At 35.7% G+C, this 16,528-nt stretch overlaps 1 protein-coding gene across 1 annotated transcript in view; it reads right to left on the bottom strand.

Annotated features, from left to right (window-relative positions):
* MALRD1 (MAM and LDL receptor class A domain containing 1) overlaps positions 1 to 16,528 on the bottom strand; it is a 678,818-nt gene that overhangs the window by 541,169 nt on the left and 121,121 nt on the right. Inside the window, exon 14 of the mRNA XM_024253733.2 lies at positions 12,901 to 13,021. Within this exon, the coding sequence (XP_024109501.2) occupies positions 12,901 to 13,021 (121 nt within the window). The remainder of the gene's footprint in view (positions 1 to 12,900; positions 13,022 to 16,528) is intronic.

Here is a 16,528-nt window from a genome sequence, read left to right as displayed (position 1 = left end):
GTGTAAACTCGAAAGTGCTCAAATATTCATTCTCCTTTCCTGACTGACATGAGTATTGTATTTTAACCAATTATAACTTTAGTTCAATTTCTCTCACCTCCTAAATAAAATTTGTTCAGATATACAATTATAGAATTATCCTATTTCTTGAAAATGTCCAATCAAAAGAAAATTCTTGCTTCCTTGAGCCCTTCTGTAAATGACCCAACACAAGCCCAAATCCTAGAACAAGTTCCTCTTGCTAAGCCACATCCCAGTTTCTCCTAGTAGGCTATTTTCCTTGCTTAGCAACTATCAATAAACCCAATTTTGTTACAGGTGGTCATTGACGATGGGCATCAATAACCCCCTTCTATCTCTTTTCAATGTAGCAAACACAGTGATTGTGGCAAGCCAGATCTTGAAAGTCTTCTGTTCAAAATGCTCCCAGTCTCATTTAAAAGCTGGTGTTCTTACAATGACCCATAAGGCCTCGGCTGAAATGGTCGTCAACCTTGGCTGCACATAATTTAAAAATTATGAATGCCAGGATTCTACCCTAGAGATTGTGATTTAATTAGCCCTGCCTCAAGACTTTTTATTACGACTTTAATTTTAGATATAGTGAGTACATGTGCATATTTGTTACATGGCAATGTTGCACGATGCTGAGGTTTGGAGTACAGATCCCATAACCCAGGTAGTGAGCACAGTACCCAACAGGTAGTTTTGAAACATGCCCACCTCTCCACCCTCCAGTAGTCCATTGTCTATTGTGTCCATATTTATGTCCATGTGCACTCAGTGTTTTGGTACCCACTTACGAGTGAGAACATGTGGTATTTGTTTTCCGTTTCTATGTTAATTTGCTTAGGATTCTGGCCTCCAACTCAATCCATGTTGCTGCAAAGAACTCTGAGTGTCTCTCACACACAGCCAATGTTGGGAACCATTGCTCTAGGTGGGCTGCTCTTCCTCAACCTTATTATCCTATAATTGTTCTCTATAATCAACCTCTTTCAGCCACATTGGTCCCCTTGCTATTGTTCAAATTCACCAGATGTGTTCCTGTCCCAATCCCTTAGTTCCTTCCTTCTGCTTAGAACACTCTTTCATATCTTTTGCGATGTCTCACAGCTTGTTTCCTCACCTTCTCAAGTCTTTGTTACAATGCCACCTTGTAACTGAGATGTACTATGACCACTCTCTTGGAAACTGCAAAGTTCCCTTGCCTTCCCCCATTGCCCTTTCCTTGCCTCATTTTTTTTCTACAGCATACCTCCCTTCTAAAAATAGTACATAATTTATTCACTCATTTTAAGTGTCAGTCTCTCCCCAGCTAGGAAGCAGGGCCCTAATATTAATCCTCTTTATGCCTTATTTTACAGAGCTATAAATTAGTTTGTGCATGCAAATTTACTTCAAACACTGTCAGCTATAAAGTAAGTGCTTAAAAGTAAGCATGTGAGTATTTATACTATATAAATTAAGTAAATTATTATGTGGTCTTTTAGGTGTCTTTAAACCTATATCCCAAAGAGATAATTCTATCACATCAGAAGCAGTGTACATTTCACTCCCTACAGTGGTGTGTTTCTGCAAGGCAGGGAGACGTCGATTGCTTGGATGCTTGGAACACTTGGTGTTAGGTGGGGAAGGATCTTTACGCCCCCTTTTTACCTATCACACACATTGCTAACCTGAAAATGGAAACAAAATGAACAAGAGTAGTGGCATGGGAGAAAAGAGAAGAACTGAATAGTTTCAGCAGATAAGCAACAAAAAGAAAAGGAAAGCCAGTAATAATTCTAACACAATTTTAAGAGTGAAGAAGAACAATGATCTTGTCAAAAAAATAATAACCCAGCCGAGCTCAAAGTATGACATGGAAAAAAAAAATCCACTCTCTCCATAGTCACCATTAATAATCTAATGTATTGAAACTTAATCTTAAATAATCATAGAAGAAGTCTTTCTTGTTAAATGCCTGACTTTTATTCTCAACAGAATTTTCAACTGAGGAAGAAGAATCACTTATTTGCACTACTATCCTGAACTCTCCTAACAACATGATTATCTGCAGCAAAGATTGATCAAGATATCATGGGTTATTTATCAGATTTTACCTGACTATAGAAATACTTTTCACTTTTGTTTATCGGTGATCAATGACTTCCATAAATGAGGGTGAATAGACGTTTTCTCCACTTCTTGATTTTATGCCACAGAAATGATGAGCCTTCACCAGAAACAACCTCCCGTTAGGGTCTTTCACAATGACATCTGTCTAGAGGGATTTGTCTGAATAGAAAACAGTTGTCTAGATTTTAAACTTGAGGACAATGAGAAGAGAATGGAAATCCACTTTACTAAGGAAAAATAACTAGATAGGCTTTTTTTCCCTATAGAGACTTATTTACCAATATGCATTTAATAAAAGAGGAAGATACTCAATAATTAGCAAGTGTAGGTATATTTTCACACTTTTTTTCTTGTATACGGGGCTATGGAAAAAGAACATAAGATAGAACACAGAAAACAGCAGCTTATTTTCCCAGATCTTACAAAATTAAAAGTAATTTGTAATTATACAGAGAGACACACCATAGAAATCCTTTAATATTATAATTAAGATTAAGTATCTCCAATCTAGCCAAAAAGGCCTACTCAGAAACATTTTTCAGAAAATACACTGAAAAAATAGTCCTAATTCAAAGACTAAGACACACACACACACACACACACACGCACACACACACACCTCAAAAAACACAGAGCAGAGAGTTGCTATAGGAAATTCAAGCCTTCTCTCAGTGCATTTATGTAATAAAAGAAAACATAAGTCTCACTGCAGAGTAATGCAATTATTCTCGGTCAATAATGAGTACATAAGATACATGGCTTGCAAAGTATCAACACATATAAAACCACTTTGTCTCTATTATGTATCTCGGCTGTGGAAATGCCAGTGTCTAATTAACATGTTTCTGTGTTTAGCAGATACACTAGTTTGAGGAAAATATATAATCAGCATCTAAGATTGAATAAATAAATAAACAAATAATAAATCACTCCTTTTCCTTGTACTATTCAACCTGCCTTGGCTAAGATTTCATTGAATTCAACTACTCAGTAGAGACTTACATGGTTTTTTCTCATGAGTAGACAGAAAAGTAGAATATAGGAAATTGTTTAGAATTTTTTCATAAAATTAGTACGTGCACTTCGGACTAAATAGATTTTAGACAGAAACAAATTACAGTGCTCAGTAAGTGTTGTCTGGAAATATTAAAATGTCTTTACAACTTACAGAGCTGTTTAAGTAAATTTTGGCTTTCTTGCCTACATTACATAGCACAGCTAGAACAAAATAATTTATATATGTCCTGTTAATCCAATGTAGGTGTGAGAAAATGTACCATTGATATTATTTGACACATATCTTCATTTTCCAGTATACACATTATCTCCTGGAACGAAAGAAAGCACTACATAAAGTAGTAGTATTTATTTTAGTCTTAAGGAAACAAAGTATTTGTTCACAAAAATAGGAACTTATAAATAGTATTTGCATGATCATGAAAAGTGAAAGTAAATTTCAAAATGGACTTCAAACACAGGGACACTGCCACAGTTTTACTTTGTTGATATGATTGTTTATCAGCATAACGTTTTGGGGAAACATTTGGCAAAATGTGTTGAATGTCATTAAATGACAATTCAGGCTGAGCACGGTGGCTCATGCCTGTAATCTCAGCACCTTGGGAGGCCAAGGCGGGTGGATCACCTGAGGTCAGGAGTTCGAGACCAGCCTGGCCAACATGGCAAAACCCCATCTCCACTAAAAATACAAAAATTAGCTGGGCATGGTGGTGCTCACCTGTAGTCTAGCCACTAGGGAGGCTGAGGCAGGAGAATCACTTGAACCCAGGAGACAGAGGTTGCAGTGAGCCAAGATTGCGCCACTGCACCCCAGCCTGGGCGACAGAGCAAGACCCTGTTTCAAAAATAAAACAAAACAAAACAACAAAAAAAACTTAAACCCAAAATTTCCCTTTTTATGATCTATCCTAAAGAAACAATTCGGAGTAACAATTTTGATCTAAGAAAAATAAAGATAAGCTTTCAAAAATGATGAGGTGGCATTTTGATTGGCCTTTACATCGACTAACCTGTCCAGGAGAAATGGACTTTTCAGAACACTGGAATTATGGGAAGACACCTAGGTACTGGCTCTGCTCTCTGGAGCTCACTCCCAATCTGCCTCCATTTAGGGTTTGTCCTGATGCCAACTTTGGCTTGAGAGCTAAGACGTGCAGACATGTTAAACATTCCCTTAAATGAAAACATACAGACTGTCTAGTTCCTCATAAATGGCAATGTGAGCCCAGGTGTAAAATCCACTCTGGTATTGAACTTTTATGATATGTTGTAATTCCGCCATGCGCAGGAAAAATTGTATCCAACAGTGATTCACCCTGTCGCCCGTCCCTTCGAGTTTCTGAAGGTCCAGGGAAGTTTTCTTGAGATATGTTGTACCTGTCATGCTATGTAGGTATTTCAGTCCTACAGTTATCATGAATAAAATATCAGAGACAATTTTACATCATAGTCAGTGTGTGATGTTTTAACTGGCACAGAGAGAGAGACTCCTTGAAAACCTGTACACCTGGGTTACAATTTAAGTAATTGTACTTTTATATCATAATATAAATAAATATGGAAACATTCAATTAAATTATCCAAGACTATCAAAATTCTGCAAAAGTTCCTAACCTCTGTGTATCCCAAACAGCTCTTGAACAAATCCAATAGCTTTTTCTCTCATTTACCAAAATTGGCTACAATTTATGCTTGCTATTTTTTTTCTACAAAATCTGAAAATATTTCAAGGCACTGAAGACCCAACTTTTTAGCAAACTTAATAACCCATTTGAAGTAGGCCATAATCAGTCTCATGTAAAAGAGAAAGTACATTGTGTTAAAGATGGTTGCGAAAGTGAGAAAAATTAAAATAAATAGCATTAAAATATTAAATGTTTGAAATTCAAGAATAGCAATGGTCCTTTTTAGGAGGATTTAAGTTCATAAATAGAAATCCTGAGGGTGGCATTGCCTTTTCCTCCTTATAAGAAACCCCTGTTTTTTCAAGCAATTAAGGTCTCTATAAGAGAAGTGATATGCTCATTTGTTCAACATTAGAATCACAGCCTAAATTTTGCATGCTTCCTTCAAACCTTTTTGCTGCAGAGAAGACAAGGAAAAAAAAAGACTCCTACTTCTCCATATTCTTCACTGTGTCTTTACCTCACCTCCACTCATTGCCAGAATCTCTAATGAAAGGATTCACAAAAATGGGATGAAGAATTAGCATTTCTATGAATAAACAGATTCACAGTATAAAATTAGCTTTTTCAAAAAAACAGGCAAAAAAAAAAAACAAAAAAACCTCAAAATAAGACTTTAGAGAACTGGAGCTCGTTTGCTAATTTTCTAATTCAATTCCCTATGACGGTGGGTCCATTATCCAAATAGTGATCTTTCATTTTCTTTTTACATCTAAAAAATTATCTTTTAAGTCCCTCAAAAGCACCATAAGAATTAAAAGCAATTTAATACATTTCAGATTTATAAAATGTACTGTGATTAAAGAAATAATTACTAAGGAGAAAGGATTAAGTATTATTTTTTAAAGACATTCATCCCTTAAACTTCTCGACAGCATTTACTAAGTGACCATTTGACATCTTAGGGACTAAGGGCATCGTTTCTTCTCCAAAAGTGAAGTTTTGATCATCGGCTTCAAACTTCCTATTGCTTAAACTGCTGATGTAGGGAACTTTTCACAGTTTCCAAAAACATCATTCTCAATGTAATGATGACCTTAAAATGATAGAAAGGCTGTACGATTTGCAGTTAAGAATGTAGGTTTTGGGCCGGGTGCGGTGGCTCACGCCTGTAATCCCAGCACTTTAGGAGGCTGAGGTGGACGGATCACGAGGTCAGGAGATCGAGACCATCCGGCTAACACAGTGAAACCCCGTCTCTACTAAAAAAAATACAAAAAAAAATTAGCCGGGCATGGTGGCAGGCGCCTGTAGTCCCAGCTACTTGCAAGGCTAAGGCAGGAGAATGGCGTGAACCTGGGAGGCGGAGCTTGCAGCGAGACCAGATGGCGCCACTGCACTCCAGCCTGGGCGACAGAGAGGGACTCCATCTCAAAAAAAAAAAAAAGAATGTAGGTTTTGGAGGCAGACTGTGTTTAAAATGGAATTCTAACTGATAAGAAACTAAATGACAAGAAAGTTCGTAAAAGGAGGAAAATAGTACTTCTTATATTTGTTTTGATGATTAAAAGACTATATAGGTAAGGTTCTTAAACCATGTACATTTGGTAACAGTCTTAATGTATATCAGACACAGGCCTAGAACTGTTAATCCCTGGCAGAACTTGCAATAGACGCTCTTCTTATACAGCAAGAAAACTAGAAAACATCTTAAGAAATTCCTGCTGAGGACTTACCTACCTTCTATTGAATATATGCTCCAACTTCCTAGAGTTAAAATAGCTACTTGCTTACATCTCTATTCCAGTTATCATTACAACACTATTAAATCGATATATTTCTTACCTAATAGACTAAGCTTCTTTTCTTAATTTTTAAAGCAAATTTTATTAGGTATATTAAAGATACACAGCATAAGGTTATGGGATACATATAGATAGTAAAGTGGTTATTACAGTGAGGCAAATTAAATATCCATTATCTCACATAATTACCCTTTTTTTTTCTTTTTTTGCGGCAAGAGTAGCTAAAACTTACTCATTTATCAAATCTCAAATCTCAAATCCAGGAAAGTGTTATTAACTGTAGTCCTCAAGTGTTATTAACTGTAGTCCTCACATTGTACATTACATCTCTAGACACATTTCTCCTCCATATCTGCTACATCGTATCCTCCAATCTACATATCTCCATTTCCTTCCCTTGGCCCCTGCCTCTGGTAACCACTGTTTTATTCTCTATATCTGTATATAATTTTTAGATGTCACCCATAATTGAGATCCCACAATATTTTCCTTCCTGTGTTTGGCTTATTTCACTTAGTATAATTTCCTCCAGATTCACCCAGGATGTGAAAAATGGCAGAATCTCTTTTTTAAAGGCTGAATAATATTACACTGCTTTTTAGATACCACAGTTTAACTATCTGTACATTAAAAGACACTTAGGTTGTTTTCATATCTTGGCTATCAAGAATAATCCTGCAGTGAACACGGGAGTGCAGATAGCTTTATGAGGTGATAATTTCATTTCTTCTGGGTATATACCCAAAAGAGGGATTGCTAAATCATAGGGTAGTTTTATTGTTAATTTCTTTAGAAACTTCCATACCATATTCCATAATGGCTGCACAATTCACATTCGCACCAACAGTATATGAGTACTCTTTTCTCCACACTCTTACTAAAATGTGTTACCCTTTTTTTTTTAATTATAGCCATCCTAATTGATATGAGGAGGTATCTAAAACAGTTTTGGATTTGTATTTCCCTTATGATTAATGCCAATGAAATGTGGACTATCTGTTCATATATCAGTTGATTATTTTTATGTCTTCTGTGGGGAAGTGTCTATTCAGGGCCTTTGCCCATGTTTTATCTAATTATCTATTTCTGAGTTGTATAAAATCTTCAAAAATTTTGAATATTAACCCCTTATCAGATACATGGTTTGCAAATATTTTTTCCCAATATGTCGGTTGCTATTTTATTTTGCTGAGTGTTTCCTTTACTGTGCAGAAGCTTTTTAGTTTGAGGTAATCCCATTATTTATTTCTGCTTTTGTAGCCAAGCACTTGGTGTGATATTAAAAAATCATTGCCAACCCTAATGTCAAGGAGTTTTTCCCCTATGTTCTCTTCTAGGAGTTTAATGATTTCAGGTCTTAAATTTAGGACTTTCTTACATTTCGAATTTATTTAAGTGTATGGTGTAAGACAAAGGTCCAATTTCATTCTTTCGCATGAGAACGTCCAGATTTTCCGGCACCATTTATTGAAGAGACTACTTTTTCCCTACTGTGTCCTCTTGGTGCCTTTATCAAAACTTAGTTGGTTTTTTATGTTTAGATTTATTTCTGAGCTCTCTGTAATAGGTTACGTTTCTTGAGGGAAATGATCACACTTTCTTCTTACCAAATCTCTTGGTATAGAAAAGACGCTCATAAGGTTTTTTGCAGGTCACAGCATGGCTGCTTGCCAATGTATTAGCACTCAGCAATGGCCCTGATTGTTCTCGTCCTTCTCATGTATGTTTTGAATGCAGAGGAAAGAATCTCTCCAACTCTTTGCCCCACCACACTTCTGGAAAATGTCTGTGTTCCTCCACTGTCTTGACTCAAAACCACCTTGGTTTTCACCTCGGGTATGGGTAATCAATAAGATGGGATGCTTCTCTTGCCTTTCCTCTTGCCTTTCTTTATTGTGTTCAATAGCACAGTTATTAAAATACTTTTGGAAAAGCTTATCCACCAACAGACAACCTTCTTTTTTTTTCTTCTTCTGTATTACTTTTTCAGGGATGCTAGGATAGTTTTAGTATCATTTAAGTAGAATGCAGAAAGAATGGAGGCATTGCCCTGGAAAAGGACAAACTGAAAGGAGACTCTCAAAGGTGGAAAAATATATAAAACTACGCAGGATCTATAGTTTTATGACAATAGAACTATTTATTGATACACTATCATTTGAAATAACATTTGTAAGCAGTATAAAGTGTTCTACTGCTAGTTGTACTGAAATAGCAACTGCTTAAGATAATAAGAATATTATGATGTTAAAAATAATTTAATACAGAAATGTTTATAATAGATATATTGTGATAAGAAAATATAAGATCTACCCTCTTTTTTTGGGGGTGTGGCAGACATGGTCTCTCTCTGTCACCCAGGCTGTAATGCAGTGGTGTGATCTCAGCTCACAGCAACCTGCACCTTCTGAGTAGCTGGGATTACAGGCATGTGCCATCATGCCCTGATAATTTTTATATTTTTAGTAGAGATGGGGTTTTGTGATGTTGGCCAGGCTGATCTTGAACTCCTGGCCTCAAGTGATCCACCTGCCTCAGCCTCCCAAAGTGCCGGGATTACAGGCTTGAGCCACCGCGCCCAGCCAGATCTACCTCCATAACACATTTTTAAGTGTACAATACATTATCATTGACTTTAGGTACCATGTTATACAGCAGATGTCTAGAGCTTATTCATCTTGTTTGACTGAAAATGTATGCCTGTTGATTAGTAATTTTGCACTTCCTCTTCTCCCAGAACCTGGTTACCACAATTTTACTCTTTGATTCTACAAATTTGACTACATAGATACCTCATATAAATGGCATCATGTAGTACTTATTTTTCTATGACTGGCTAGATACATCCTTGTTCTTGTGTTTTGCGCTCTATCCTGCATGTATTTCAACTGTTATTCTCCAACAGGGCAAAACTGAAAGTTAGCAGGACGTTTTCATTCATCGCCTCTAGTTTAAAGTGAATCTGGTTTGTTCTCGCCGGCAAGTCATTGCCATCATGCAGAGGTCTCTATTCTGACTGTCTTCATCAAACAATGCTCACTTGAGTAGTATGCACTTTATGTTCAGATTAAATATGTACATATAAATATTTGCTGAAGGAGTCAGTAGTGCACTCACAGCAATTAGTTTCATGTGCTCCCTTTGGGCACTCAGGTGGAAAATGACGGATCTTCCTGGATGAAATACACCCTGCATCCTCACCTGGCACAAATCTAGCTTCAAAATTGAGATTAAGAGCGTAAAACAGGCTCTCTCCCTTTAACAAATAAACAGAATGCATAATTGTTTCATCAACACTAGCTTTTAAATATTCTGAAGGAGAAGAAGCTTGATTAAAGGCCAAATCAAAGTAGCACTTGTGATTTTCATCATGTGGACTGTGAGCAGAAAACTATGGCTCTGAGATTGCTTTGAAGTGGTGCAGCCATTTGTATGTCTATTAGATTTCAAAAGCTTCAAGTCCTGTACAGGGTCTGGGTAGTCTGGGTAAACCTTTGGCCATTCTGCTCCATACATACAGCAATTTACTGTCAATGGAACATGGCACGTTTTTAAATATACCTTTCAGTTTCTCTCCATAAACTTCTGCCCATTACTAATACTGAACTCCACAAATGAGATCCTATAATTGTCTACTGGAATATTTGCAAAAACAATAACAAACACCTTTTATTCCTTTGTGTACATCCATTCATCTTTCAGGAATCGTTCATGTAATTTGTCCTAATTAGACATATTATCTATCCTACTGATCTGGTGTTCAGATGGATGCATATATCCATGAATCCTAAGTGAATTTAAGAAAAGAATTCTCTGTAAGCAAGATCAAGTGTCTCAAAAACTTCTGCTAAGGTTAATTTTAGTAATGATTTAAAACCTTTAACCACACTTTTGCCTCGGTAAGAGCTCAGGAAAGGCTGCCCCAAAGTACTTTGAACTGAAGGAGATTGGGAGGTACCCCAGGAGCAAGGTCACTCTGATCTTCCCTGACCTTTCTTTGTGAGTGCTGGTCATAAAGAAATTATCTGGCTTATCTTGCCTGAAATTAGGTCACAAGATCCTCATTCTAGAGGGGTCCTTTCCTGTTCCCAGGGGGGAAGAAATTCTACACAAGGGAGTCAAGGAGACTCTGAACACAGAGGCTTTGCTAAGTTTCCCTGCTCAGTCTGTTACCACTGGATCATACCCTTTTGTCCGATCACATTTCAAAATGGCTGTTTGTTCTTCACCAAAACTAAGCAGAAAAATACACAGTTTTCTAAATAGGAAAAGGGGCTGAAAAACAAATAAAAACGAAAAAATAAAATAAAGCACATGGTTTTCTCTGGGTCTTTGCATCTTCATTTCTGAAGGCTTCTGTGTCAAGTAAAACTTTGATAAACAAATTTGTTATGCTTTTCTCTCATTAAACTGTCTTTCATTCTCAGAATGTCAGCTGTGACCCTTATGATGGGTGAGGAAAGGTTTTTGTCACACCCTTCTGCCCCTATACCTCCAAATACTACATTACAAGAGAATGCTCTTCAATGTCAACTTTAATGCTTTTCAGCTATTACGATTCTGGTGATGTGGTATTTAATTAGGAAAAAGAAAATCTTTAATTAAACAACAAAAATAAGGTAATCCTGTTTAACCCTTAAAACCTCGTGAATCTTTCTCTTTTTTTTTTTTTTTTTTTTTTTGAGAGGAGTCTTGCTCTGTCACCCAGGCTTGAGTGCAGTGGAGCGATCTTGGCTCACTGCAAGCTCTGCCCCCTGGGTTCACACCATTCTCCTGCCTCAGCCTCCGGAGTAGCTGGGACTACAGGTGCCTGCCACCATGCCCTGGCTAATTTTTTTGTATTTTTAGTAGAGACAGGGTTTCACCATGTTGGCCAGGCAGGTCTTGAACTCCTGACCTCAAGTGATACGCCCAGCTCAGGCTCCCAAAGTGCTGGGATTACAGGTGTGAGCCACCTCGCCCGGCCAAACTCATGAATCTTTAAATGAATCATTAAATCTGCTGCTCTGCACTCTTCAGTGTCTATCAGAATCACACACACACGTGCACAGACACGCATGCACACACACACACACATGCACACATGCACGTACACACACGGACACACATGCACACACACACAGACACACAGGCATGCACACACACATACGCAGACACACAGGCAGACATGCGCACACATGCACTCACACACACACACACTTGCATGAACATATGCACAGAGGTTAGAATGGTCTATTATGCATGCAGGATACACATTCTGAATAAAGTAAATACACGTTAACCCAATATAAGTTAGCACCCAGAAATATACAATCTCTCGAATGAAAAATGTCTTTAATAAAGGACCTTTAATTAAAAGTTCTTTAATCGTCTCAATCTAGAATCATGCGACCCGAATTTTTCTTGATTAGTCCATTCAGCTCCTGTAAGAATACAACTGTTCCACTCACTAAATATGTTGTTTAAGTAAATATAACTTAGGAATATACAGTATGTCTGATTTTCATATGCAAATCTTTTCCACAGATACAGATGAAGAAAAATAAAGTGTGACACTTTTCAGAAAACATTTTTAACATTGTCAGATTCATTCAGATCTGAGGGTAGGAGTGGTCAGAGAGAAACGTCAATGAGTACTAGAAAGAGGAAGTAACTGAAGGTATAGTGTAAATTCTTTCACTGTGTACATGATCCCAGAATCTAAATAATGATTAGGTTTTAAAATACATAGTTGACTATATGAGATCCATTTTTATGGCAACATTTCTGGTCTTTAATTGATATTCTCTCCAAAAAATTTAGTCAAAGAATTAGACAAACTCCATCTGTGATTTGGAAATATTAAATTTTGAATAGAAACACAGAATTTTAAGATCCAGTTTTAAATTTTGGTTGGCCTTACATCATTTTCCCAAACACAACCTTTTTGTTTTTTTTGAACTTCTGGGTGATCCTGAAATATGAATATTATTACATGCTCATTTGAAGTTCTGAATAAAATTAATGGAGAAGTGAATATTTATAAAAGTGTATTTAAAATATGCAAAACAATTATAATTTTTTCATAATATTTATAATTAAAATATTTGGATGTAATAATTTCAGCTGCAAGCATAGAATATTTTCCATATTACTGGAAGAGAGGCCTAAGGACTAGACCAGATGTTTACCTTTTAAAAAATATATATATATATTTTAGGTTTCAAGAAGAGGTAATATAATCCACACCCTGTATTAGGTATTCGTGACTCTAATACATTTTATATTTTGATATTGAGAAGAGCTTAATTCAATGTTTAAAACAGCAACAATGACAAGGAAAAACTTACATTTGCTTTGTGTACTGGTCCTTGGTAGTGATTTATAGGAAATTTCACATTCCTGGGATACACTGATGTCATCTAGAGCAACAGTAGCATTTGACGACAAAACAGTAGCCTCCAAAATTAACTATAATTACAGAAAGATAAAACTGTTAAAAACACATCACAAAAGTAATGTCTTACAATCATATTTCTTTGTGTAGAGGAACCCTATTTACATCTGTCCCATTCTCCAATCTAATTTTAGAAAACTGTTCTGACCAGAACATCCTAATTTAAATTTATAAAACCATAACTGCTTTGACAGCATCTTATGTACCTTAATGCCAAAGGTAACCTTGTTTCAATTAAAAGTGGTAACATTCATCACGAGTGAAGGGCTCTCTTCCCATTGGAGCCATTAAGAGTCATATGCATTTATAATGAGCTCCTTGGGGTAATCAACTGTGTGGCTTACAACTCAATTTAATTGAGATATGAATTAATTTGTAATCAGTGTGCTGGAGGCAATGATTTATTTCCATATTAAAATATTTAAGTATTATATACATTCATAGAAACATAATATATATTATATACATACACAGAAACATACTCAATGTAGTGAAGCACACATCAATAACCACATATAGTGGCTGATAATATTCATATGCTGAAGCACTCAGAGACATCTATTTAATTTTAGTTTATTCTAACACTCTGAATAATGACTGATATAATTTGTTTTCTTTCTTGTTAATTACTCATATTATATTGTTATTCCAAGAAGAAAGAGAGAGAGAGAGAGAGAGAGAGAGAGAGAAAGGAGGGAAAGGAAGAAGTAATTTACACCAGGAATCTTATGAACCTGCATAGTGGACCACCAGTCCAAGACACAGACAGAAGGTGCATCTCTATCTTATCATGGAGGGTCTCCAATCTCAAGGATCATTAAATTTACTTGTGCCAGGGCTCAGAACATGCTATCTCAAAATATAGCACCTTGGAGTCAGAACATGCTATCCCAAAATATGGCACCTTGGAGTCCCTCTCTGACTTCCCCTCTCTTTTCTTTGTGAGAGCCAGCCATAAACGAATTATCCGGCTTACTTCTCAAAATAGGTCATAAGAACCTCATGTAACTGGTGTCCTACCCTATCTATACCTGGATGAAAGAAACACTACACAGAGAGGTCCATAAAGATCTTTGCTGAGTTCTCTCCAATTTATTACAATGAGATCATATTCTTTTTGTCCATTTGTATTTCTTCATGATTGTCCATTCATTGTTGAACCTAAGTATAAACATAGAGAGTTTTCCCTGGTCTTTAGGCCTTTGTTTTGGAAGGCCCCTATGTCACATAAAATGTTAATAAATTTGTTATTTTTTTTTTTTAACCTCTCTTTTGTTATAGGGGTTCCAGCCATGTCCCTTGTGATGAGTGAGGAAACGGTATTACTTTTCCTCTCCTACACTTGGTATGATACATTCACTACACTACATCATAAATGCTGTATAAGAAATAAGATAAGATACTAGGAGACTCAAAGAAGACACTTCATTCTTTCTGCCAATAATGAGAGTTTGGGAAAAGATTTGGTGGAGAAGTAATAGTAAGCCTCCACGATACCAAATTTTGTTAGGCAAAACATTTTACCTCGAGAAACTGAGGCAGCAATTGCAGCAAAAACACAGAGATGAGAAAGTGCATGGTGTATTTAGAAAATGTTGATGGATGTTATCGGAGTATAAGATTTTAAGAGAACAACAAATTAATCAGATAATAGATGGAGAGGAAAATTCCATGAGTTGGTACAGCTCAATTGGAGAGAAACTAGACAGCATCCATCAAAAAGAAAAATTGCATAGACTATAAAAATTGAATTAATTTCTTGGCATTTATCCTAGAGAGACACTCAAAGGTATACACATGAAGGCTTGTGCAGGGATGTTTATTTCAGTGCTGGTTTTGATGACAAATGACAGGAAAGAACTTACATGTGAATAATCAATCAATAGTGAGAAATACTATACCAGCTAAAAATAATATCTATCTCCATATGTCATTATGAAAAGAAATTCAACATGTGTTCTGGAGTAAAAAAATTAAGTTACAGAAAAATATTATAGTATAATATTACTTAGGCTGAAAACATACAATGGTTTAGATTTCCAAGTATATGTGGTATGTTTATACATATTAAGTAAATAGAAAATGGACTGGAAGAAAAAATAAACTGGTATCTATAGATACTCAAGATAAAATCTACGGTGGGTGATGAGGGTGGTCAGCAGGGACTGTTGCTTTATTTGTAATTTTTGATATTTTAATGTGATGTACATAATAATTTTTAAGATTCTGATTAGAGATGGTTTCTGTAGAATCTTAACCAACTAAGAAATTTAGCCTTCATTCCAGAGGCAGAAAATAACACAGGTTTTGAAGAAGGATCTTGGTAAAATATATACAAGTATTGTACTTTAGAAATATATTGTGTTTAATACCATTAAGTGACTGTGATTTTTTGGGACAGCTTTACCTTTGAAAGAGTTTTTCTAGATTCATTATTATAATACATCCTGCATTGATGTCCATTAAAATAGATGTTTAATTCTTCAGACTCATTAGACAAGAATTTGTTGACCATCATATTTGAAGGTCTGTGCTACTCAAAGAAAACTGGAGAAAAAAAATGACAGTTTGAGGCACTTCTCTATGCTCCTAAAAAGGTACATGCTCACATTATTTGAATGGAATGGGTGGGCCCTGGGATGAAGTGAAGTAAAATCATGAGGTAGTCTTTAAAATGTGGTTACATTATTTTACCTGAAGGGACCCACCAGGTTCCTTTAGATATTCGTATTAAAATGGAAGGATAAATACAACTTCAAAAGCCAAATAAAAATAATATTAGGTCATCTATATTTTGCTTGCTTACTTCTACATAGTTAAATTCATAATTATACAATTAGAAATTGTAATTCTACCATTAATTAAAATCATACAAATTTTAAAATACAAACAATTACTTCCTTCAAAAAATGTCTGTTATACCTATAAATAATGACCATTTCATGGTTTCAAAATCATCTTGGCTGTTCCTATTTTTTATTGCTGGTTTTAACCAAACATACATATATATATATACACACACACACACACATACACATATACACTCACATATACATAAATACATGTATATATATACACACACACAGACATATATATACATGTGTGTATTATATATGTATTTGTGTATGTGTATATATATACACATACATATATTAAAAAAATGTTGTGACAAATTCCCTTTCAGAACTACAGTCAGCATCGATTGGTAATCAGTAAGTGAGGAAGAGGTCACTCAGAAGAGCTGTTTCAACCACCGATGGAGGAAGAGTGAAAACCTCATTCGATAAGATTCTCAAGGTAATTGGATAATTTACATTTTAAATTAAATTAGATGACTCTCTCTTCTAAAACTATTTTTGGGATCTTGTTGATTTTTGTTTTATTCAATTATATTACACCCTCTATGAACAAAATAATTTCTTGCTTTTAGAAACCACAAAAATTCATAAATGTTCACAATCAAGTGATTACTTTTTACAAGTGCAAAACTCAGGTGCTTTTCCAGACAAATACGCAATTAA

This window comes from Pongo abelii, chromosome 8 (assembly GCF_028885655.2).
Source record: "Pongo abelii isolate AG06213 chromosome 8, NHGRI_mPonAbe1-v2.0_pri, whole genome shotgun sequence".
Taxonomy (NCBI): domain Eukaryota; kingdom Metazoa; phylum Chordata; class Mammalia; order Primates; family Hominidae; genus Pongo; species Pongo abelii.
Note: the sequence above shows the minus strand (reverse complement) of the source record. Positions and strands in the feature narration are given on the sequence as shown.